This window comes from Oncorhynchus mykiss, chromosome 1, assembly GCF_013265735.2.
Source record: "Oncorhynchus mykiss isolate Arlee chromosome 1, USDA_OmykA_1.1, whole genome shotgun sequence".
NCBI lineage: Eukaryota > Metazoa > Chordata > Actinopteri > Salmoniformes > Salmonidae > Oncorhynchus > Oncorhynchus mykiss.
Window position 1 is genome coordinate 30,059,595 of NC_048565.1, and position 24,128 is coordinate 30,083,722.

A 24,128-nucleotide genomic window follows, 5' to 3' on the forward strand; every position below is an offset into this window, starting at 1 on the left:
ATTTCTTTGCATATAGCCATAAAAATGCTGCTGATTCATGATTTCGACTGACTGAGAAAAGCTGCCTTCCTACATGTCTCGTGCCGACTCCCGACACGTTCATTACTATGCAACAGCTGGAGAAGTAATTTTAATCTAGATTTTTTTTTGCAAATGTCAGAGAGACAGGTTTATACAAATGTCCTCTGTTGAAAACGAAATGTAGGTCTAAAATAGGTGTGAGATCAAGTTTATAAATTGCCTGGTTGGGCAGTGAGACAGTGGATTGTGCGGTCGATGGAACATAGTAAATAGGCGTTTTAATGTCATAGCTTTAGCTGGTGGTAACTTGTGGAATAGACGCCTGCTGGAATGTGGAATAGACAACTGCTGGAATGCGGTTTTAATCAATAAACTTTCAAGATTAGACACACCCATTCTCTAATTCCCTATAATGCACGGAAATATTCAATGGATAGACAGTTCATTCTAAAGTCTTACATGTTCTATGTTTGAGCTGCTTTTGAAAGCAAACGTCAAATTGAAAATATGAAATATGGTATTGTTTAATTGTATTTTCATAATAGCAAGCTAGCAGGACTGATGGTTTGGTTAGCTAAGCTAGCAAGTCTGTTTGTTCGCATTGCTTGCTGTTTGGGGTTTTAGGCTGGGTTTCTGTACAGCACTTTGATATATCAGCTGATGTAAGAAGGGCTATATAAATACATTTGATTTGATTGGATTACCAATGCAACTACTGTAGCCATCTAGTAAACTTGCTAGCTACTTCTGTGGATTTTGAACACATTTCTAACCGCAAATGTGTTAAATTTAACAATCCCTAACAATCAACTCAGGACTCCATGCGTTCTCTGGAAAATAATGCAACTCTCTGGAAGATGTGTGCCACTCCGCTAGTGCAGTGTGGCACACACATTCCACGTAGTGCATTATTTCCCACAGAACGCAGAGCCCCTCATTGATTATCAATTTCATATTCATCCAATGTCTGTCATGTTTCTGGATGAGGTGATGAAGTAGCATCTGCTCATGCTTGCTCTAGTGCTAATGCTCAGGCGTTATGGATTCTCTAAAACTGGATCTAGACAACCACTAATTGGCATACAGTGCATTCGGAAAGTATTCAGATGCCTTCCCTTTTTCCACATTTTGTTACGTTACAGCCTAATTCTAAAATGGATAACATTTTTTAAAATCTTCATCAATCTACACACAATACCCCATAATGACAAAGGGAAAGCAGGTTTCTTGAAATGCTTACAAATGTATTAAAAATAAAAAACAGAAATAATTTACATAAGTATTCAGACCCTTTGCTATGAGACTCGAAATTGATCTCAGGTGGATGCTGGTTCATTTCATCAGCCTTGAGCTGTTTCTACAACTTGATTGGAGTCCACCTGTGGTACATTTAATTGATTAAACATGATTTGGAAAAGGCACACAGCTGTGTAGGTTCCCACAGTTGACAGTGCATGTCAGGGAGGTGACCAAGAACCCGATAGACACTGACAGAGCTCCAGAGTTCCTCCTTGGAGATGGGAAAATCTTCCAGAAGAACAACCATCTCTGTAACACTCCACCTCTTTGGCCTGAATGCCAAGTGTAACATCTGGAGGAAACATGGCACCATCCCTACAGTGAAGCATGGTGGCAGCATCATGCTGTGGGGATGTTTTTCAGCAGCAGGGACTGGGAGACTAGTCAGGATCGAAGAAAAGCTGAACGGAGCAAGATACAGAGAGATCCTTGATGAGAACCTGCTCCAGAGAGCTCAAGACCTCAGACTGGGTAGAAGGTTCACCTTCCAACAGGATAACGACCTTGAGAACATAGCTAAGACAACGCAATAGTGGATTTAGGACAAGTCTCTGAATATCCTTGAGTGGCCTGGCCCAGCCAGAACCTGGACTTGAACCTGATCGAACATTTCTGGAGAGACCTGAAAATACTGTAGCTGTGCAGTGACGCTCCCCATACAGCCTTGACAAAGCTTGAGAGAATCTGCAGACAAGAATGGGAGAAACTCCCCAAATATAAGCTTGAAGACTTGCTTCAAAGTACTTATTAAAGGGTCTGCATACTTAAGTAAATGTGATATTTCAGTTTTTCATTTGTTTTACATTTGCAAACATTTCTAAAAACTTGTAGCATGTTTCCGAGTAAGTTCTGCAAAATAGACAAGGGTCCGAGTTGTTTTATTATGCCTGCAGTCATATCTAAGGGGTGACACTGCCTACGGTCATTACCTTCTACTCATGAGACCAAACCCATTCCCACACAACTATACAAACAAGAGTTTCAGTGTTATCTAAAGGCTCAGCAGTAAATGTCCACTCCCCAAGTTGATTTATAGTGGAATGTCTGACTAGTCTCTTATCTCTTACACTCCCCTGCAGAGTTCTGTGTCACAGTCACAAATCTCTCAGACTGTTTCTTTATAAGAGGCAGAGACTAGAAAAGTCTATGGAACAATAGCAAACATCATAAAGATTGCATATATTGTCAATCTGTAGTATAGGACCCTATACATAGAGGGAGAGGCCCCTCCCTCCTTACATTAATACAACATAAGCATAATCAATTATCAATCAATTATTATAATACATCAAACACTTGGTACAGCCCCTAACATGACCCCAAGGTGAACCCAACAATGGGCTATTGTGTGTAGATTGATAAGAGAAGAAAACAATTTAATCAATTTTAGAATAAGGCTGTAACGTAACAAGATGTGGGAAAAGTCAAGGGGTCTGAACACTTTCCAAAAGCACTGTATGCGATCGTAAGTAGATTACAATGAAAACAACGGAAGGTCCTCGGTCTAGTTTGTATAGCTCAGTGGTGTGTTTGTGGCTGAGGAGGCTGCATATCTGGAGGCTACCGAACCGCCGCAGACCCGGCCCCCTGGATCCCTTTTCCCCAGAGCTCCAAATCACATTCTGTGCATGTGTTACTTTGCCTCTTGAGGCTCTAGGCCTACTTTACGCACAAATCTTTGTTGTCACCCACCCTTCACATTTCTCACTGTCAAGTCGTGAATGACAATTCTTCAAGTTTTACTGGTGAAACGTCCATGCAGCATCTTCATGACAATTATTTGACCACAATCAGTATCATGGGCATATGCATTTAATATCTTCTTGAGTTATATAGACTACGATGTTGTTTCAAAGTAGGCCTAGCATATAGACATACAGTAGTGTTTTGAATTAGCTATGTACAGTGAGCAAATTTTAAATTAGATGGTGTTAAACTGTGGCATGCCTGCATTTTGTTTAAATCGCAGCACATATTTTGCCTCTTGGCACGCACTGTTGAGTTTTGGCCGCATGAGAAAAAGAAGTGACCGGCTGCACAATCATCCTGAAATCTCATAAGAAATGTTTTTTTGTACAACTATGCTATTATCTTTGGCTCTGTAATGTAGAATACACTCATTATGTGATCTTGCATACATTCATTCAGCTAATCCACCATACGCCAGAGTAGCCTGTTCTCTGGGCAGCCGAACAAGTAGAGCAGAGACTGCATAAAGTAGAGAATTCCGCACATGCGCAGAACTTCTGACCTTTAGCTGTCGGGAAGAGGTGTCCAGAGAAGTCAGATCAGCAGCCACTCAGTTGTTGGCTTGTTCGCAACTTGGATTTTAAGCTGATTTTACACCATCAGCTTTTATTTTCTTATCACCCTACTTTTAAAGAGTCCTAGTTACATAGTCCAGTTACGCACTAGTGTTAATAATTTACCATGTAATATATATTTTTTTTTATGTTTTAGGCTTACTTTCTTTCCCGGGTCCTGATCAACTTTCAAGCCTACCTGTGAGCGGCTCCTGCCCTCCCTCTAATCGGGATGTTATGTTACAGCAAAGATGATCTAAGATAGTCGAGTGACCTCTCTAGTGATGGAAATGCAAGTCCTCAAAGATGGAAGACAGGCGGGATGGGAGGTGGGACCATTCTAGCCAATGAGAGGGCAGGTACACGTGAACAACCAGCACAACTCCGTAAGTATTATTATTATTATTATTTAAGTTGCCGAAATGCCGTGTGTATACAGTTATATCAGTGCATTCGTAACAACCCAAGGATTACTAAACTTCGATTAGATCAAATAAGCCTCAAGTAGCAAATTTGAAAATACATATTTTGTTCATCAAACCCGACACTCTCATTGACCTCCATAAAAGTGTTGTGTTTTTTTGGCGGACTAAACTCTCTCGCTTCACTTCTTCCTCTCTGGGTTACAGTCCTGGGGGATTTGGCACAGGTATACTGCTGATCTTTTCTTACTGACGTGAAGAAATACAAGTATTTCATTGCATTGAAAACTATCCACAGGGAAGGCAAGACAATATTAAATAGTTCATTCAGTAATTGATAATCTCACCCTGTCAAAGTAATTTCACTCTTTTACCTCAAAATGTGAACTTACTGAACAGTAAGTAACTGGTTTGACTGAGAATAACATGATTCAATGAATGCCTTTAAGAGTATGATTGGCTTAAACTGTTGCAGGGGTTTTCTGGTTTGGTCAAAAGACCACCCGGAAACCAGTTACTGGATGGAGACGTTATGCGAGGCCCGAAAGAAGGGCGTGAAGTACAAATCTTACAAACCGACGTCTGCGAAATACAAGCCGTGTACTTTCTCCTTTGAGTCAGGTACAGGAAAGATAATAACAGTGCCTTCAGAAAGTATTCACACTCCTTGACTTTACACATTTTGTTGTGTTACAGCTTGAATTTAAAATGACTTCAATTTATATTTTGTCACTGGCTTACACACAATACCCCATAATGTCAAAGTGGAATTGTGTTTTTCAAATTGCATTACAAATTAATTAAACTTGAAAACCTGAAGTGTCATGAGTCAATAAGTATTCAACCCCTTTGTTATGGCAAGCCTAAAACAAATTGCTTAACAAGTTACATAATAAGTTGCATGGACTCTATGCGCAATAATAGTGTTGAACATGATTTATGAATCAATACCTCACTATCACTACCTCTCTATACCCCACACATACAGATAATTGTAAGGTTCCTCAGTCGAGCAGTGAATTTCAAACACAGATTCAACCAAAAAGGCCAGAGAGGTTTTCCAATGCATCGCCAAGATTGGTAGATTGGTATAAAAAAAACAGACGTTGAATATCCCTTTGAGCATGGTGAAGTTATTAATTACACTTCGGATGGTGTATCAATACACCCAGTCACCACAAAGATACAGGCCTCCTTCCAAACTCAGTTGCCAGAAAGGAAGGAAACCACTCGGGAATTTCACCATGAAGCCAATGGTGACTTTAAAACAGTTAAAGAGTTGAATGGCTGTGATAAGAAAACTGAGGGTGGATCAACAACATTGTAGTTACTCATCACTACTAAGCGAATTGACAGAGTGAATACAAGGAAGCCTTTCCAGAATAAAACATTTACAAAACATGCATCCTGTTTGCAACAAGGCACTGAAGTAATAATGCAAAAATAATTGTCCTAAATACGAAGTGTTATGTTTGGGGCAAATCCAAGACAACACATTACTGATTACATTACTGAGTACCACTCTCCATATTTTCAGCATAGTGGTGGCTGCATCATATTATGGGCATGCTTGTAATCATTAAGGACTGGGGAGATGTTCTGGTTAAAAAAGAAATGGAATGGAGCTCAGCACAGGCAAAATCCTAGAGGAAAACCTGGTTCAGTCAGCTTTCCACCAGACACTCTGAGATTAATTGATCTTTCAGCAGGACAATAACCTAAAACACAAGGCCAAATGTTCACTGGAGTTGCTTACAAAGAAGACAGTGAATGTTCCTGAATGGCCGAGTTATAGTTTTGAGTAAAATTCTGTTTAAAATCTATTGCTAGACCTGAAAATGGTTGTCTAGCAATGATTAGCAACCAATTTGACAGAGAATTTAGAAAATAATAAATGGGCAAATGTTGCCCTATGTAAGGGATTTCTTCCATTGACCAAAGCGGACCAAAGCGCAGCGTGGTTGTTTTGATTCATGTTTTAATCAATCACTTCACATGAACAAACTAACAAACAAACAAAAACAAGAAATGTGAAAACTCAAAACAGTCCTATCTGGTGCAAACACAGCGACAGGAACAATCACCCACAAACACACAGTGAAACCCAGGCTACCTAAGTATGATTCTCAATCAGAGACAACTAATGACACCTGCCTCTGATTGAGAACCATACTAGGCCGAAACATAGAAATACCCAAATCATAGAAAAACAAACATAGACTGCCCACCCCAACTCACGCCCTGACCATACTAAATAATGACAAAACAAAAGGAAATAAAGGTCAGAACGTGACACCCTATCCAGGTGTGGAAAGGTCTTGGAGATTTATCAAGAAAGACTCACAGCTGTAATTACTGCCAAATGTACTCAGGTGTGAATACTTATGTAAATGTTATATTTCTGTATTTTATTTTCAATACATTTGCAAACATTTCTAAAAGCATGTTCTCACTCGCTTGTTATTTAATACATTTTGAATTCAGACAGTAACACAACAAAATGTGGAATAAATCAAGGGGTATGGATGCTCCTCTCCTGAAAACCCTGAGCAGTCAATGGAAATTGAACCTGACAAAAGTGAATAGGAAGAACCTGCGCCGACAGGTGAGGTCAAGGCTTCTGAGCCTTGCTCCAACTATCAAGCAAATGTCCAAAATGACTCTGGCCCAGTTGGAGTATGATTTGTGAAGAAAGTGGATCCATGCCTTTCGGCCAATCTATTTGTGGTATGCAGCCGAGTGAAGAAGGAGCTGGGATCTGTCAATTAGGTCAAATTATCCAGAAATTGACTTATGATTTTTTTTTGTGTGTGTGTGTGTTTCTGCTGCTCAAAGGGAGAGGGCATTGCGTGTTTCGCAACTTGGGACTAGAGCTGTGTGCTCCTTTCTCTCCAGAGCAGAGTGCTGCTGAAAGGAGTGATAACTGGGGTGGCGTTGAGTGTGGATCGACTGAAGTTTTGTGGGATGCAGACAGGGTTGGCGAGGAGCGCGAGACTGTGAAGACCCTGACTGTCCTTCTGAGTTTTGATGCAGAGGGTTTGCCGGATATAGTCATGCTAGGGCATCGAAGTTATTCCGTGAAAGCTTTTGTTTTCCAATCCTACTAAGTTATTTCAGGGGCCAAGTTTATGGTCATGTCGCAGCAGTATGTAGGAGGGAGATTCCGAGGTGTGAGAAGTGTGCAGGAGGGCATGGGACAAAGGCGTGTGTAGTTTCGGTGAAAAAGTGGTGTGTTTCAATTGTGGGGTTGCTCATGTTGCTGGGGGATTAGGAATGACCTGAGCAAGTGAGACAGGTTGACGTATCCAGGGTGAGAGCAGTGCATAAAGTATCATATGCTGAGGCAGTGGGGAAAGTAGAGGATTGTGGGCAAAGGGTGAAGGAGCCTGAGAGGATCCCTGTGAGTAGTAGGTCAGTGACACGAACAGTTTGTGCTTTAGTAAGGTTGCCATCTTGGTGCTTATTGCTATGGTCATTAATTGTACCGCACAGATGGAAAGGAAATCCCAGAAAGTTTGGTTGATAGTAGCAGCAGCAGAGAAGTTTATGGGTGTCAGATTTTGGTGCAGAAGAACTACAGTGGGTTTTGAGAGAAGGCGTTCCAGCCAACCAGACCGACGGCCTGTTGTAGGATCTGTTGGTGCCAAAGTAGTGAGAAGGGGTATGTTGTACACTACATAGCCAAAAGTATGTAGACACCTGCTCATCAAACTTCTCATTCCAAAATCAAGTTCATTAATATGGAGTTGGTCCTCTCTTTGCTGCGAGAACAGCCTTCACTCTTCTGGGAAGACTTTCCACTAGATGTTGGAACATTGCTGCGAGGACTTACTTCCATTAAGCCTAAAGAGCATTAGTAAGATCGGGCACTGATGTTGGGCGATTAGGCCTAGCTCAGTCAGTGTTCCAATTCATCCCAAAGGTGTTTGATGGGGCTGAGGTCAGGGCTATGTGCAGGCCAGTAAAGCTCTTCCACACCGATCTCTGTTGCCACAAAGTTGGAAGCACAGAATCATCTACAATGTCATTGTATGCTGTAGTGTTAAATATTTATCTTCACTGGAACTAAGGGGTCTATCCTGAACCTTGAAAAACAGCCCCAGACCATTATTCCTCCATCAGCTCCCGACGAACAGTTTTTGTGCTGACGTTGATTCCAGAGGCAGTTTGGAACTCGGTAGTTAGTGTTGCGACCGAAGACAGATGATTTTTACGAGCTATGTGCTTCAACACTCGGCAGTACAGTTCTGTGAGCTTGTGTGACCTACCTTTTCGCGGTGGAGCCGTTGTTGCTCCTAGATGTTTCCACTTTACAATGACAGCACTTACAGTTGACCGGGGCAGCTCAAGCAGGGCAGAAATTTGACAAACTGACTTGTTGGAAAGGTGGCATCCTATGGCAGTGCCATGTTGAAAGTCACTGAGCTCTTCAGTAAGACCATTCTACTGTCAATGTGTGTCTATGGAGATTGCATGGCTGTGTGCTCGACTGTATAAACCTGTCAGCAACGGATGTGACTGAAATAGCTGAATCCACTAATTTGACCATGTAGTGTATATAACACCGACTCATTCCAGGGTTTTTCTTTATTTTTTACTATTTTCTACATTGAAGAATAATAGTGAAGACATGAAAAAACACATATGGAATCTTGTAGTAACCAAAAAAGCGTTAAACAAATAAATATATTATATATTTGAGATTCTTCAAAGTAGACACCCTTTGTCTTGATGACAGCTTTGCACACTCTTGGCATTCTGTCAACCAGGTGCATGAGGTAGTCACCTGGAATGCATTTCAATTAACAGTTGTGCCTTGTTAAAAGTTCATTTGCGGAATTAATTCCCTTCTTAATGCATTTGAGCCAATAAGTTGTGTTGTGACAAGGTAGGGGTGGTATATAGAAGATAATTTGATTTGGTAATGACCATGTCCATATTATGGCAAGAACAGCTCAAATAAGCAAAGAAAAACGACAGTACATCATTCCTTAAGACATGAAGGTCAGTCAATGCGGAAAAATTCAAGAACTTTGAAAGTTTTTTCAAGTGCAGTCGCAAAAACCATAAAGTGCTATGATGAAACTGGATCTCATGAGGACCGCAACAGGAAAGGAAGACCCAGAGTTACATCTGCTGCAGAGGATAAGTTCATTAGAGTTACCAGCCTCAGAAATTGCACCCCAAATAAATGCTTCAGAGTTCAAGTAACAGACACATCTCATCATCAACTGTTCAGAGGAGACTGCGTGAATCAGGCCTTCAATGTTAAATTGCTGCAAAGAATCCACTATTACAGGACACCCACAATGAAGCACGCACATTTAACCAGCATGGCTGCCACAGCATTCTGCAGCGATACGCCATCCCATCTGGTTTGTGCTTAGTGGGTTTATCATTGTTTTTCAACAGGACAATGACCCAAAACACATCCCCAGGCTGTGTAAGGGCTATTTGACCAAGAAGGAGAGTGATGGAGTGCTGTATCAGATGACCTGGCCTGCTTGAGTTGGTTAAAAATGCTGGGAAAAGGGAAATGGTTTGTTAAAAGAAGAATGGTAGAAAGTGTAAGCAGTGTGAGCTGAAGACCGGAGGAGAAATGGAAGTGTATGAGGGTGAAGTATTGGAGGTGGTAGGTGTGGTGAAGTTCTCGGAGCCTGAGGCTTGCACCGAGGGTCAGGATAAAGATGAGTCTGTGACAGTAGGCTTGAAGTTTTTGGAAAAAGTGGACCCTTGCCTTTTGGCTGATTCATTTGTGGTTTCAGGGTGGGTCAAAACAGAATTGGGTGCTGTGTAATTGGTGAGGGTAAACAGAAGTGGTCTTGTGATAATTGTTTGTGTTTCTGCTGGTAAGATGGAGCAGCTGCTCCACGTTAAATGAATGGGGGGCAAGAGATGTGAATATTTTTACTCTCAAGAAAAGGGTGCCATTGAAAGGAGTGATTACTCGGGTAGTGGTAAATGTGAAAGCTAAATGTGAAGATTCCAGGTGTTTGTGATGCTCATTGTTTGGTGTGACAAACAGACAGGTCAGACAGGGTGGCATGAGTTGTGAAACAGAAGTCATTGTCTGTTGTTTTGAGTTTTGATGTTGACTCTTTGCCCTGACAACGTGATGTTAAGATATATAACTTATGCTGTATGAGCTTTTGTGCCAAATACATTACGTCGGTACACGTGTCAAGCTTATGGGCATGTTGCAGCAGTGTGTAGGAGGGACGTTCCTAGGTGTGAGAAATGTGCAAAATGGCATGAGACAAAGGAATGTGTAGCATTGGGGAAAGTAGTGGTATGTGTTAATTGTAGGGGTGCCCATGGGGCAGGGGATCAGAAATGTCTGGTGCAAGAGAGGCAGGTTGAGGTTTCCAGGGTTCGAGTAGTGCAGAAGTTGTCATATGCTGAGGCAGTGAAGATAGTAGAGGAAGATGGGTCAAGGGGGAGGGATCCTAAGAGGAGTGGTGTGAATAGTAGATCTGTACCAGTACAGAGTGATAAACCAACAAGTGATATATGTTTCAGTAAGATTGCATTTTTTGCATTTATAGCAATGGTGATCAACTGTACTATAGGGATGGAACATAAGTTGCAGAAAATTGATGTTGTGGTGGCAGGTGCAGAAAGGTGTTTGGGTGTGAGTTACAGGGTGTTTTGAGTGGTGGTGTCCCATCCTTTCAAGGCTGTTGGCCTGAAGTAGGACTAAATATATATATATATATATATAAAAAATAAACACTATACTCCACTATTTCAAGGCTGTTATATACATATATATGTAAAATAAACACTATACTCCACTATTTAGTCCTACTTCAGGCCAGCAGCCTTGAAAGGATGGGACACCACCACTCAAAACACCCTGTAACTCTGATGTCAGGTCTAGCACACCCAAACACCTCTCTGCACCTGCCACCACAACATCAATTTTATATATATATATATATATATATATATATATATATATATATATATATATATATATATATATATATATATATATTGTGAGTGTAGTTTTAGATTGTAGTTAATTAATTTTTTTACAATTCAAGCAAAGTATAAGGGAGTTGTACTCCATTCTAGTAGGTGGCGGTAACTCAACATTTCTTGGATGTCAACCGCCGTTAAATCTCATCGAAGAAGAAAAACGACCAAAGAATTTAGTCTGCCGGAAAACTACACGAAGAAGAAAAACTATGCCTTAGACTGGATTTCCCAAAGCTGAAAGGAGAGTCCCGTATTTGCAGCTCTGTAAAAAGTGAGAATTGCGGGGGATTTGACACTATGGGAAAACTGGACGAGTTACTTTTAAGGTGAGTTGCAAGCTCAAACTTTATTAGCCAATCTGATTTGAAATGATTAAACGTCTTTTGTAAAAAAAATGTTTTAGATTGATTGATAAACAGTTGGTTCAAGCTAGCTACTGTAATGTCTAAGGTAATTTAGGCTTACTATAATGTCACGTCCACAGTCCGTGAGTGAAGCAAGTAACGTTAAGTGTGCAAGGTCATAATATATTCGGCCTGTTATCGAACTTAAACAGCTAGCTGTTACTAGCTACGTACCAGTCGCCACGTAACTTGCTGGTTATTTTGTTAATCTGTTTTCGTTTTGATAGTATGTATAGTAGCTTGCAAGCGATTGTCATAGTTTTTATGAAACTTCATGTCTGACCTGTTGCTAACGTTAGCTAGTCACATGTATAACTAGTAGGTACAGAAGCTAGGTGACAAATCTCAACTCCAGGTAGTTATGTATCTACAGTGGGGCAAAAAAGTATTTAGTCAGCCACCAATTGTCCAAGTTCTCCCACTTAAAAATATGAGAGGCCTGTAATTTTCATCATAGGTACACTTCAACTATGACAGACAAAATGAGAAAAAAAATCCAGAAAATCACATTGTAGGATTTTTTATGAATTTATTTGCAAATTATGGTGAAAAACTTTTGTTATTGACCAAATACTTATTTATCTCAATACTTTGTTATTTACCATTTGTTGGCAATGACAGAGGTCAAACGTTTTCTGTAAGTCTTCAAAGTTTTCACACACTGTTGCTGGTATTTTGGCCCATTCCTCCATGCAGATCTCCTCTAGAGCAGTGATGTTTTGGGGCTGTTGCTGGGCAACACAGACTTTCAACTCCCTCCAAAGATTTTCTATGGGGTTGAGATCTGGAGACTGGCTAGGCCACTCCAGGACCTTGAAATGCTTCTTACGAAGCCACTCCTTCGTTCCTTTTTGTTTCTGGTGTCCTTTGACAGCTATTTGGTCTTGGCCATAGTGGAGTTTGGAGTGTGACTGTTTTGAGGTTGTGAACAGGTGTATTTTATAGTGTTCAAGTAACAAGTTCAAACAGGTGCCATTAATACAGGTAACGAGTGGAGGACAGAGGAGTCTCTTAAATAAGAAGTTACAGGTCTGTGAGAGACAGAAATCTTGCTTGTTTGTAGGTGACCAAATACTTATTTTCCACCATAATTTGCAAATAAATTCATTAAAAATCCTACAATTTGATTTTCTGGATTTATTTTTCTCATTGTCTGTCATAGTTGAAGTGTACCTATGATGAAAATTACAGTCCTCTCTCATCTTTTTAAGCGGGAGGTACTTGCACAATTGGTGGCTGACTAAATACTTCTTTGCCCGACTGTACCTGGAGTTGATATTTCTCAGCTAATTCATAACACATCTAGACTAGTTTCAGGACTGTCTGTTGCATGTATGCAACTTTGCATGGTCTGACTAGGTAAATTGAATGTGATAACTAGCCAGCTCTCAAAAACCCTTAACTTTACATAGTATAGTTTTAGCGGTTACATTCGCCCACGGTTGGCTCGGTGTGAACTACAATTTCGAAGTTGTGTTTAAAGGTTTAGAAACGTCTAATCATTGTTTTCGAAACATATGCTGATGTGCCGCTTATCTGTCATGTCAGCAAGAATGTTTTTCAAATAAAGATACTTACTGTAGTAGTTTTGCACAAATCTACAAGCTCTGTGTGCATCCAGTTGACGAACTACACTTCCTCTCCAGTTATTAGTGATGGGTCGTTCGCGAACGAGTCGACTCTAAGAGCCGGCTCGCATATCAGAAGAGCCAAATCTATTTATAAACATATAAAACAATTAAGATATGAATATAATTAACTAATTAAAATAACTAAAAAAAAATGCCCAATGCTCAAGCGCACACACATTCGTTCTGGCTTTCTTCTCACACTTCTCACCTGTTGTTCCTGTCAAACACAGTGTCAAACAATGAACCAAAGATGCGTGAGGTAGGGCCGAGCCAACTCACTCAGTCACACACTTAGCAGCCGAGTAGAGAGAGGAAGGAAAGCTGTGAAAACAACAGCTGGAAAATTAGTCTGAAGCACAGTAGCATTTGGATGCATTTTAAAATGTAGATGTTAGAGCACAGTGTAGAATTTGCCAAAACAAAATCTCATATAAAGCCGGTTCTATGCACAACCTACACCGGCATATGCGAACTGTGCACCCAACTGTGAAGCTATCTGTAGCGGAGCTTTGAGAAACTAGCGGGCCTGCTAGTGATAGTGGTCGACCCAGCACCTCCACACGTGGAGATGTATCCACTCAGTCAAGTAGGCCTACTCCGCGTCCCACAGCAATGCAGTCTTCTACGGACCACTTTATGCCAAAGTCTATGTCTGTAGCAAATTGTTTCGATTGTGGAGGATAGAGGTTTTAGAAATTGTAGCAATACTCTAAATCCAATGTATGCAATTACCAGCAGGAAAACCCTTTCAAAGTCACTTATTCCACGACTGTACAAGAGCACACAGGATTCAGTGCAGGAAAGAGTCCAAAAAGCTCCTGCAGTTAGCCTTACCACTGACTGCTGGACATCAAGGGTAACCACTTGTTACATGTCACTTCATTGAAGATTTTTCAATGTCTAACTGTCTTCTGGACTGCTTTGAGTTCAGCGACAGACACCTCAGATAACTTGGCAGAGGAACTGTTGAGTGGCCAGAGAATGACAAGTAGATGGAAAAGTAGTTTGTTGTGTTAACGACAATGCAGCTAACATAACCAAAGCCATGAAAATGTTAAAATGGACCCATCATCCATGTCTTGCCCACACAATCAACCTGATTGTAAGAGATGCTCTGAAGTTGAAGCCCACTGTGGACAAAGTGAAAGCAGCTGTGGAATGCTTCCACAGGAGCACAGTAGGTGCTGAAAAACTAAAGTCTACACAACGCCAGATGGGGATGCCTGAGCTGAGGCCTAAACAAGACTGCACTACAAGGTGGAATTCAACAGAAGATACGTCATCAAAGGACACTAAAGCAGTTAGCGTCTATGAATGGGTTATGCGATAACTAGCTAGCAATGTTTCCACACTTAACTTTACAGGGTAGCTTATACAAAACACCACCATATATTTTTAAACTAACCTGCTCTTGGAGATACTTTCTTTGTTCTTGATTCGGGGAAAAGTGTTATCTAATATGTCGGTGTCCAGTTGCAGGTGGTTCTACAAAAACCAGAGAACACATGGATTTAATATCTTTGAGTTGAGTGGGTAACATGGGCGCGGCCTCATTTTAATAGCTGGGTGCTCTGCCATATGACATTAACTTCAAATTAAATCCCAAGTTCAAGAAACATTGGGAAATGGCAGCACTCCAAAAAAGTTTTTTAAAGGGACAAAAAGACATGACATTAGGTGACAACTTTTTGTACTAAATAAAAAATGAAAACAAAAAGGTTTTTGGAGTGGTCGCAATGTGACGTGCTGTCATCTTCACGTTGCTGCGTCTCATGGAAACGACTAGTTCCTGAAAAGATGTTGGGAAATGCTAGATGTGCGGCAGCTAAGATGGCGAGGAACCTCCTCACGTGGTACAAAACATGGATTTAATATCTTTCTGAGTTTTCTGTTTTTTGTAGAACCACATGCAACTGGGCACTGACATTCTAAAGGATAACCTTTCGTTCTTGATTCAGGAAAAAAAGGTATCGCCAAGAGCAGGTTAGTTGAAGAATCTATGGAAGCATTTTGTATAAGCTGCCCTGTAACAAAGTGTAGAAATATCGTTATCGTCACATATCTTGCGTAACAGTGTCTAAGAGTAGACTAGCTATAGCTAGTAAAGGCATAGGTAGCTCTCAATTTAGAGAGGTTATAAGTGGCTTTGGTAAAGGTAAACTCATTCCTGTAATGTTGATGTCAGTTGAGCTAATGAAGAATATAAAAAATAAGGGAATTAAAGTTTAGCAACTTACTGTTCAAACAATGTACTTGTGATTGTCTGTGCACTAGCTATAGAAACAGTCTCATTGGTATTTTTGTATTCAGTTTACATAGCAAGCTACTTATTATAAAACCCTTATCACACTTGATAATTTTGTGTCTTCTTTCCACCTAAAGTAGCTAGTTGTGATGCGGAGAGGAGACCTTGTTCCCCGGGCCTTCCAGGCCCCAGTGGATGTCCATGCTAGTGTAGATGGCCAGGTGTACATGTTCAGGAACGGCCAGCCAAATGACTCTGCAGGCTCTTCAGAGGAAGAAGAGTTCAATGTGATGGCGCTTTGGCCCCGGGGGCGGCAGGAGCCGGACCAGGACAGACTGGGCAGCCTCATGCTGCTAGAACAGGATGTATTGGTTGGAGACAACCTCAACAAACTTGCTCTGCAATATGGCTGCAAGGTAAGTCCTTGAGCCCATTTATTTGCTGTCAGCAAACTGTACATAGTGTACTGTACAGTACACTTAACGTCAGACACTGTACATATAGGTAACTGCCAAAATAAAGGAAACACCAGCATAAAGTGTCTTAATAGGGAATTGGGCCACCACGAGTTGCCAGAACAGCTTCAATGTGCCTTGGAAAATATTCTATAAGTGTCTAGAACTCTATTGGAGGGATGCAACACCATTCTTCCACAGAAAATTCTATAATCTGGTGTTTTGTTGATGGTGGTGGAAAATGCGGTGTCAGGTGCTGCTCCTGAATCTCCCATAAGTTTTCAATAGTGATGTGCATCTTTCCCTTTAAAGACAATTCAATATGTATCTATGTAGATACATTGGCTACAATAAAGGAACAAAACGTTTTAGCTTGAAACAATTCGATGCAATTTGGTTAGATTAGAGAACGAATCGATTCGATGCATTAACGTTTGCGTATATACATAATTTCCATTGTAAATTCAAGTCTTCTGCTGATGGAGTTCATGAGCTAGGCCTCTGAGCTGGATCAGTGTGTGTGAATGTAAATTATGTACAGTATATCACAAAAGTGAGTACACCCCTCACATTTTTGTAAATATTTGAGTATATCTTTTCATGTGACAACACTGAAGAAATGACACCTTGCTACAATGTAAAGTAGTGAGTGTGCAGCTTGTGTAACAGTGTAAAGTTGCTGTCCCTTCAAAATAACTCAACACACAGCCATTAATGTCTAAACCGCTGGCAACAAAATTGGGCCCAATTAGCCATTTTCCCTCCCCGGTGTCATGTGACTCATTAGTGTTACAAGGTCTCGGGTGTGAATGGGGAGCAGGTGTGTTAAATTTGGTGTCATCGCTCTCACACTCCCTCATACTGACTGGTCACTGGAAGTTCAACATGGCACCTCATGGCAAAGAACTCTGAGGATCTAAAAAAAATAATTGTTGCTCTACATAAAGATGGCCTGGGCTATAAGAAGATTGCCAAGACCCTGAAACTGAGCTGCAGCCAAGACCCTGAAACTGGCCAAGACCATACAGCGGTTTAACTGGACAGGTTCCACTCAGAACAGGCCTCGCCATGGTCGACCAAAGAAGTTGAGTGCACGTGCTCAGCGTCATATCCTTATGTTGTCTTTGGGAAATAGACGTATGAGTGCTGCCAGCATTGCTGCAGAGGTTGAAGGGGTGGGGGGTAAGCCTGTCAGTGCTCAGACCATACGCCATACACTGCATCAAATTGGTCTGCATGGCTGTCGTCCCAGAAAGGAAGCCTCTTCTAAAGATGATGCACAAGAAAGCCCACAAACAGTTTGCAAGCAGACTAAGGACATGGATTACTGGAACCATGTCCTGTGGTCTGATGAGACCAAGAGTAACTTATTTGGTTCAGATGGTGTCAAGCGTGTGTGGCGGCGACCAGGTGAGGAGTACAAAGACAAGTGTGTCTTGCCTACAGTCAAGCATGGTGGTGGGAGTGTCATGGTCTGAGGCTGCATGAGTGCTGCTGGCACTGGGGAGCTACAGTTCATTGAGGGAACCATGAATGCCAACATGTACTGTGACATACTGAAGCAGAGCATGATCCCCTCCCTTTGGAGACTGGGCCGCATGGCAGTATTCCAACGTGATAACAATCCCAAAAACACCTCCAAGACGACCACTGCCTTGCTAAAGAAGCTGAGGGTAAAGGTGATGGACTGGCCATTGAGCATCTGTGGGACATCCTCAAACGGAAGGTGGAGGAGTGCATGGTCTCTAACATCCACCAGCTCCGTGATGTCGTCATGGAGGAGTGGAAGAGGACTCCAGTGGCAACCTGTGAAGCTCTGGTGAACTCCATGCCCAAGAGGGTTAAGGCTGTGCTGGAAAATGATGGTGGCCACACAAAATATTGACAATTTTGGCCCAATTTGGACATTTTCACTTAGTGGTGTACTCACTTTTGTTGCCAGCGGTTTAGACATTAATGGCTGTGTGTTGAGTTATTTTGAGGGGGCAGCAAATTTACACTGTTATACAAGCTGCTCACTCACTACTTTACATTGTAGCAAAGTGTAATTTCTTCAGTGTTGGCCCCTTGAAAAGATATACTCAAATATTTACATAATGTGAGGGGTGCACTCACTTTTGTGATATACTGTATGTGTATGTACTATGTAGGCAGATTAAGTGTTAGCGCTAGTAATGTATCAATATTTTTACAAATGAGCTATGACTTAGCCAATGAATAGCCTATAGTGCTATATCAAATCAAATGTTATGTCACATACACATGGTTAGCAGGTGTTAATGCGAATGTAGCGCAATGCTTATGCTAATGACCATGCAGTAATATCTAACATCTAATCTAACAATTTCACAACTACCTTATACACACAAGTGTAAAGGAATGAATAATAATATGTACACAAATATATGAATGCAAGATGCAGTAGATGGTATAGAGTACAGTATATACAGTGGGGAGAACAAGCATTTGATACACTGCCGATTTTGCAGGTTTTCCTACTTACAAAGCATGTAGAGGTCTATAATGTTTATCATAGGTACACTTCAACTGTGAAAGACGGAATCTAAAACAAAAATCCAGAAAATCACATTGTATGATTTTTAAGTCATTAAAAATCATACTCACATACTCATAGCTTTGACTATTGGATGTTCTAATAGGCACTTTAGTATTGCCAATGTAACAGTATAGCTTCTGTACCTCTCCTCGCTCCTCCCTGGGCTCGAACCAGGAACACGACAACAGCCACCCTCGAAGCAGCGTTACCCATGCAGAGCAAGGGGAACAACTACTCCCAAGTCTCAGAGCGAGTGACGTTTGAAACGGTATTAGCGCGCAACCCGCTAACTAGCAAGCCATTTCACACCACATTGTTACACCAGCCTAATCTCGGGAGTTGATGGGCTTGAAGTCATAAACAGCAGAGCTGCTGGCAAAACGCACGAAAGTGCTGTTTGAATGAATGCTTATGAGCTAGCTGGTGCCTACCATCGCTCAGTCCGACTGCTCTATCAAATCATAGACTTAATTATAACATAATAACACACAGATGCGAGCCTTAGGTCATTAATATGGTCGAATCCAGAAACTATCATCTCGAAAACAAGACGTTTATTCTTTCAGTGAAATACGGAACCGTTTGGTATTTTATCTAACGGGTGGCATCCATCAGTCTAAATATTCCTGTTACATTGCACAACCTTCAATGTTATGTCATAATTACGTACAATTCTGGCAAATTAGTTCGCAATGAGCCAGGAGGCCCAAACTGTTGCATATACCCTGACTCTGCGTGCAATGAACGCAAGAGAAGTGACACACTTTCACCTGGTTAATATTGCCTGCTAGCCTGGATTATTATTTTTTCTTTTCTCCCAATTTCGTGGTATCCAATTGTTGTAGTAGCTACTATCTTGATTTTAAGAAAGGCATTGGTGTTTATGGTTAGGTACACGTTGGAGCAACGATAGTCCTTTTTCGCGAATGCACACTGCATCGATTATATACAACACAGGACATGCTAGATAAACTTGTAATATCATCAACCATGTGTAGTTATAACTAGTGATTATGATTGATTAAGTTTAATGCTAGCTAGCAACTTACCATGGCTTCTTACTGCATTTGCGTAACAGGCGGGCTCCTCGTGAGGCAGGTGGTTAGAGCGTTGGACTAGTTAACCGTAAGGTTGCAAGATCGAATCCCTGAGCTGACAAGGTAAAAATCTGTCGTTCTGCCCCTGAACAAGGCAGTTAACCCACCTAAGCCGTCATTGAAAATAAGAATTTGTTCTTAACCGACTTGCCTAGTTAAATAAAGATTAAATTAAGGTGTAAAAAAATATATAATAATCGTCAATCGGCATCAAAAATTACTGATTTCCGATTGTTATGAAAACTTGTAATCGGACATTCTGATTAAATCGGTCGACCTCTACTCACTACCCTCTGGAGAGCCTTACGGTTGTGGGCGGAGCAGTTGCCGTACCAGGCGGTGATACAGCCCGACAGGATGCTTTCGATTGTGCATCTGTAAAAGTTTGAGTGTTTTTGGTTGACAAGCCAAATTTCTTCAGCCTCCTGAGGTTGAAGAGGCGCTGCTGTGCCTTCTTCGCCACGCTGTCTGTGTGGGTGGACCATTTCAGTTTGTCTGTGATGTGTACGCCGAGGAACTTAAACTTTCCACCTTCTCCGCTACTGTCCCGTCGATGTGGATAGGGGGGTGCTCCCTCTGCTGTTTCCAGAAGTCCACGATCATCTCCTTTGTTTTATAGACATTGAGTGTGAGGTTATTTTCCTGACACCACACTCCGAGGGCCCTCACCTCCTCCCTGTAGGCCGTCTTGTCGTTGTTGGTAATCAAGCCTACCACTGTAATGTCGTCTGCAAACTTGATGATTGAGTTGGAGGCGTGCATGGCCACGCAGTCATGGGAGTACAGGAGGGCCGCCCCCTCACCACCTGGGGGCGGCCCGTCAGGAAATCCAGGACCCAGTATCACAGGGTGGGGTCGAGACCCGGGGCCTTAATGACGAGTTTGGAGGGTACTATGGTGTTAAATGCTGAGCTGTAGTCGATGAACAGCATATTATAGCACACCTTTAGATTTCAAACCATCTCAGAGTAGTTTTTACGGTTCTGAAGTTTAGTGATTTCCTCTCGTTTCGGCCATGCACTGTACCTCACAAAAGGGATTGCTGTACTCGTTATACAGGGTAGTGCTGATCATTTCATATCTAAAAATAGGCATATACACTGATTGTTTAAAGCAAAACTATTTCTGATGGTGAACTGGAACAATCAAAATAAATCTATTGTAAGCCCTGTTCAGCAGGTATCGCCAGAAGAGTTGTCTCCAGTAGCTTACTTTTATTTCAGTAAAACACCATTTTCAACAGCGTATAGTTAACAATAAATTGCATAGGTTGTCACTAGGGATGCAAATGTCTATCAATTGTTGCAGACTAACCAACCCCCATTAACTTGTTAACAAACGTCAAAATAATATTTACGTTCAACCAAGACACTGTTCCTGTTTCATGACTGAGATTTGTTGAATTCTTAAACCAATTTTAATTCCACGAAATTATGCAAATTAACCTATAGACTGATAAGCATGACCGGCTAACCGTTAATATCCGTAGTTGGCACTCGACTAATAATGCTTAACATCACGCAAGCCTACATTGCGTTGGTAAGCGCTCGAAGCTGGGCACAGTGCTCAGTTTGAGTAGGCTACTGATATTGCCTGGGGTTGTTCGGCATGCAAAATGACTTGTAGCTCAATGTCAACACCATTATATGCAGTTTGACACTGAAGGAGAGGATGCATCAGTTGACAAAAGATGAGAGGTAGGCCTGTTTTTGGAAGGTAAAAATAATGTAATATGAGCCCCCCCCAAAAAAATGTGAACCGGTGATTCAATGCATGCTACATTTGGTTTGGTTCGGGGTCCGTGGACTGATTCTGTGGACTGATTGACTTCTTTAACGTTTGAATTGGGGACCACACACACACACCCTTAATCTTGCTCCTACCTGAGACGCAGATGTCTCATCTAGACACCTGGAAATGCAAATGCGCTACGCTAAATGCTAAATGTACTCGTTAAAACTCAAACGTTCATTAAAACACACATGCAGGGTATTGAATTAAAGCTACACTCGTTGTGAATCTAGCCAACAAGTCAGATTTTTTAAATGCTTTTCGGCGAAAGCATGAGAAGCTATTATCTGATAGCATGCAACACCCCAATATACCTGAAGGGGACGTAAACAAAATAATTAGCGTAGCCGGCGCTACACAAAACGCAGAAATAAAATATAAAACATTCATTACCTTTGATATTCTTTGTTGGCACTCCTATATGTTCCATAAACATCACAATTGGGTCTTTTTCCCGATTAAATCCGTCCATGTATGCCCAAAATATCCATTTGTATAGCCTGTCTGGTTCAGGAAAAAAGCTCCCTTCCAACACGCAACGTCATTTTTAAAAAATTATATAAGTTGCCTATATTCTTTGACAAAACACTTCAACCTACTTTTGTAACCCAACTTTAGGTATTTGTAAACGTTAATAAGCGATCAAATTGATCACTGGGCGATCTGTATTCAATAGCAGCTACTCAAGAAAACGATGTCCTTTGTCTCTCTTCCAAAATTGATTGCTGTATGCTGGACGAAATGAAGGATCTATTTGTCATTACACAAAGGATTTTTGTCAATGAAAATGACGTTTTTGGCGACATCGTGTGGAAGTTGTAGGAACTGCAAGCTCCCTGCTATATATTTTTGCAATAAACAATTCAGAGACTGGCGGATTAATACTTTTCTGTGGTTTTTGTGACCAGGTTTTTCTTGGGATTTCGCTTGCTGTTCACGTTCTGTTATAGTCACAGACATTATTTAACCAGTTTTAGAAACTTCGGAGTGTTTTCTATCCACACATACTAATCATATGCAATACTATAATCCTGGCATGAGTAGCAGGACGCTGAAATGTTGCGCGATTTTTAACAGAATGTTCGAAAAAGTAGGGGGTAGACTGAGCTCCCACTTTCAAAGTCATTGAAATCTCTTCTAGCCCTGGAAGCCAAAATAATGGGCAACTGGGCATTTTATACATGACCCTAAGCATGATGGAATGTTAATTGCTTAATTCAGGAATCACATCTGTGGAAGCAACTTCTTTCAAAATATGTTTCCCTCATGTACTTGTGTTTTCCTTATTTTGAGTTACCTGTATGTGTCTGCATAGGCTACTGATAATGTGTGCTCACATTATGCCAATATTGACTCTTCTTCCTCTCAACAGGTGGCTGACATAAAGAGGGTGAACAACCTGATTCAGGAACAGGATATGTTTGCATTGAAATCAATCAAAATCCCTGTGAAGAAACACAGCTTATTGACTAACACAGAACACAGAACCTCAAATTCATCCACACCACAGGACAGACCTACAGCCAGCTCATCTGGTAGGCCACATTTACAGGAATACACTGACTTCCTCAAGGAAGTGGATCATGACATCGAGAGACTGATTCAAATCACAGATGCACAGAATGAGGTCTTTTTAGAGGCCACAGAGCGGCCACAAATTTTGGGCTACAGAGGCCAGCGCTTGACCAGCTATGGAGCAGACTGGGGCATCCAGTGGTGGAACGCTGTGGTGGCCATGCTCCTGATAGGCATTATCCTGCCTGTCTTTTATGTTGTTTATATCAAAACACAAGACACTGGAGTGCCTGCTGCTGTAGCGACCTCAAACAGCTCAGGGACAGTCCTCGGCACAGAAAGCCCTAGGAACACTTTTAGCAGCCAGGAAAATGTCCCTCAGTCTGAACGAACCAAACACATAGTTCAGGGAAAGAATGTCTATGGACTTCATGCTTAACGTCAATTTAAGAACCAAACCAGTGTTCTGCTTAAAGGTCATCAAAGAAGTGTTGTTGTGTAACATTTCTTTACAAAAGATTGAAGTTGTAGTATGGATGTGTTTTACCACAGACATTGGACTTCATGGTTTCCGATGTGTGCCTTATTAGATGTCTGACTTATCCAGTCAACGGTTCTTTCTTCTTTGCTAATTATTTTGAAAACATTTTAACACGTTTGCTCTGTGACAACCTTACAACTGCAATTGAATATGGATATTCAGTTTCGGACTTGCTTAAACATTCTGAACAGATTGTAAAATATGTGTGTTTGTTAGTCTTCATGTCCAAATGTAGTGCCATTTTATAGAGATGTTTGTTTTCTTTGCGAGGCATTGGAAAACCTCCTCTGTGTGTGTGTGTGTGTGTGTGAGAGAGAGAGAGAGAGAGAGAGACAGACACAGACAGAATCTGTCTGAAATTCAATGCTCGACTGAGGGACCATACAGACACTTGTATTTGTGGGGTACAGCGATGAGGTAGTCATTTAAAAAAAGTGTTAAACACTATTGCACACATCGAGTTTATGCAACGTATTGTGACTTGTTAAGCAAATTTCTACTACTGAACATACACTGAACAAAAATAAACGCAACATGTAAAGTGTTGGTCCCATGTTTCATGAGCTGAGATAAAAGATCCCAGAAATGTTCCATACACACAAAAAGCTTTTCTCTGAAAGTTTGTACACATTTGTTTACATCTGTTAGTGAGCATTTCACCTATGCCAAGATAATCCATCCACGTGACAGGTGTGTCAACTCAAGAAGCTGATTAAACAGCATGATCATTACACAAGTGCACCTTGTGCTGGGGACAAAAGGCCACTAAAATGTGCAGTTTTGTCACACAACACAATGCCACATAAGTTTTAAGGGAATGTGCAATTGGTATGCTGACTGCAGGAATGTCCACCATTATTTAATGT

General features: G+C 41.2%; 1 protein-coding gene across 4 annotated transcripts; it reads left to right on the top strand.

Annotated features, from left to right (window-relative positions):
• The first annotated feature begins 3,599 nt into the window (after nucleotides 1-3,599).
• lysmd4 (LysM, putative peptidoglycan-binding, domain containing 4) lies at nucleotides 3,600-23,800 on the top strand. 4 transcript variants are annotated; one of them, XM_021598220.2, is made up of 3 exons: nucleotides 3,600-4,009; nucleotides 15,444-15,722; nucleotides 22,579-23,800. In XM_021598220.2, the coding sequence occupies exons 2-3, from the start codon at nucleotides 15,456-15,458 to the stop codon at nucleotides 23,158-23,160; spliced, it is 849 nt and encodes a 282-aa protein (XP_021453895.1). In that variant the 5' UTR covers nucleotides 3,600-4,009; nucleotides 15,444-15,455; the 3' UTR covers nucleotides 23,161-23,800. The 4 variants fall into 4 exon arrangements, with proteins under 4 accessions (XP_021453895.1, XP_021453903.1, XP_021453889.1 ...); XM_021598228.2 differs by lacking the exon at nucleotides 3,600-4,009 and adding an exon at nucleotides 11,118-11,352 and having other exon boundaries at nucleotides 15,447-15,722; XM_021598214.2 differs by lacking the exon at nucleotides 3,600-4,009 and adding an exon at nucleotides 11,119-11,352.
• Nucleotides 23,801-24,128: the final 328 nt, after the last annotated feature.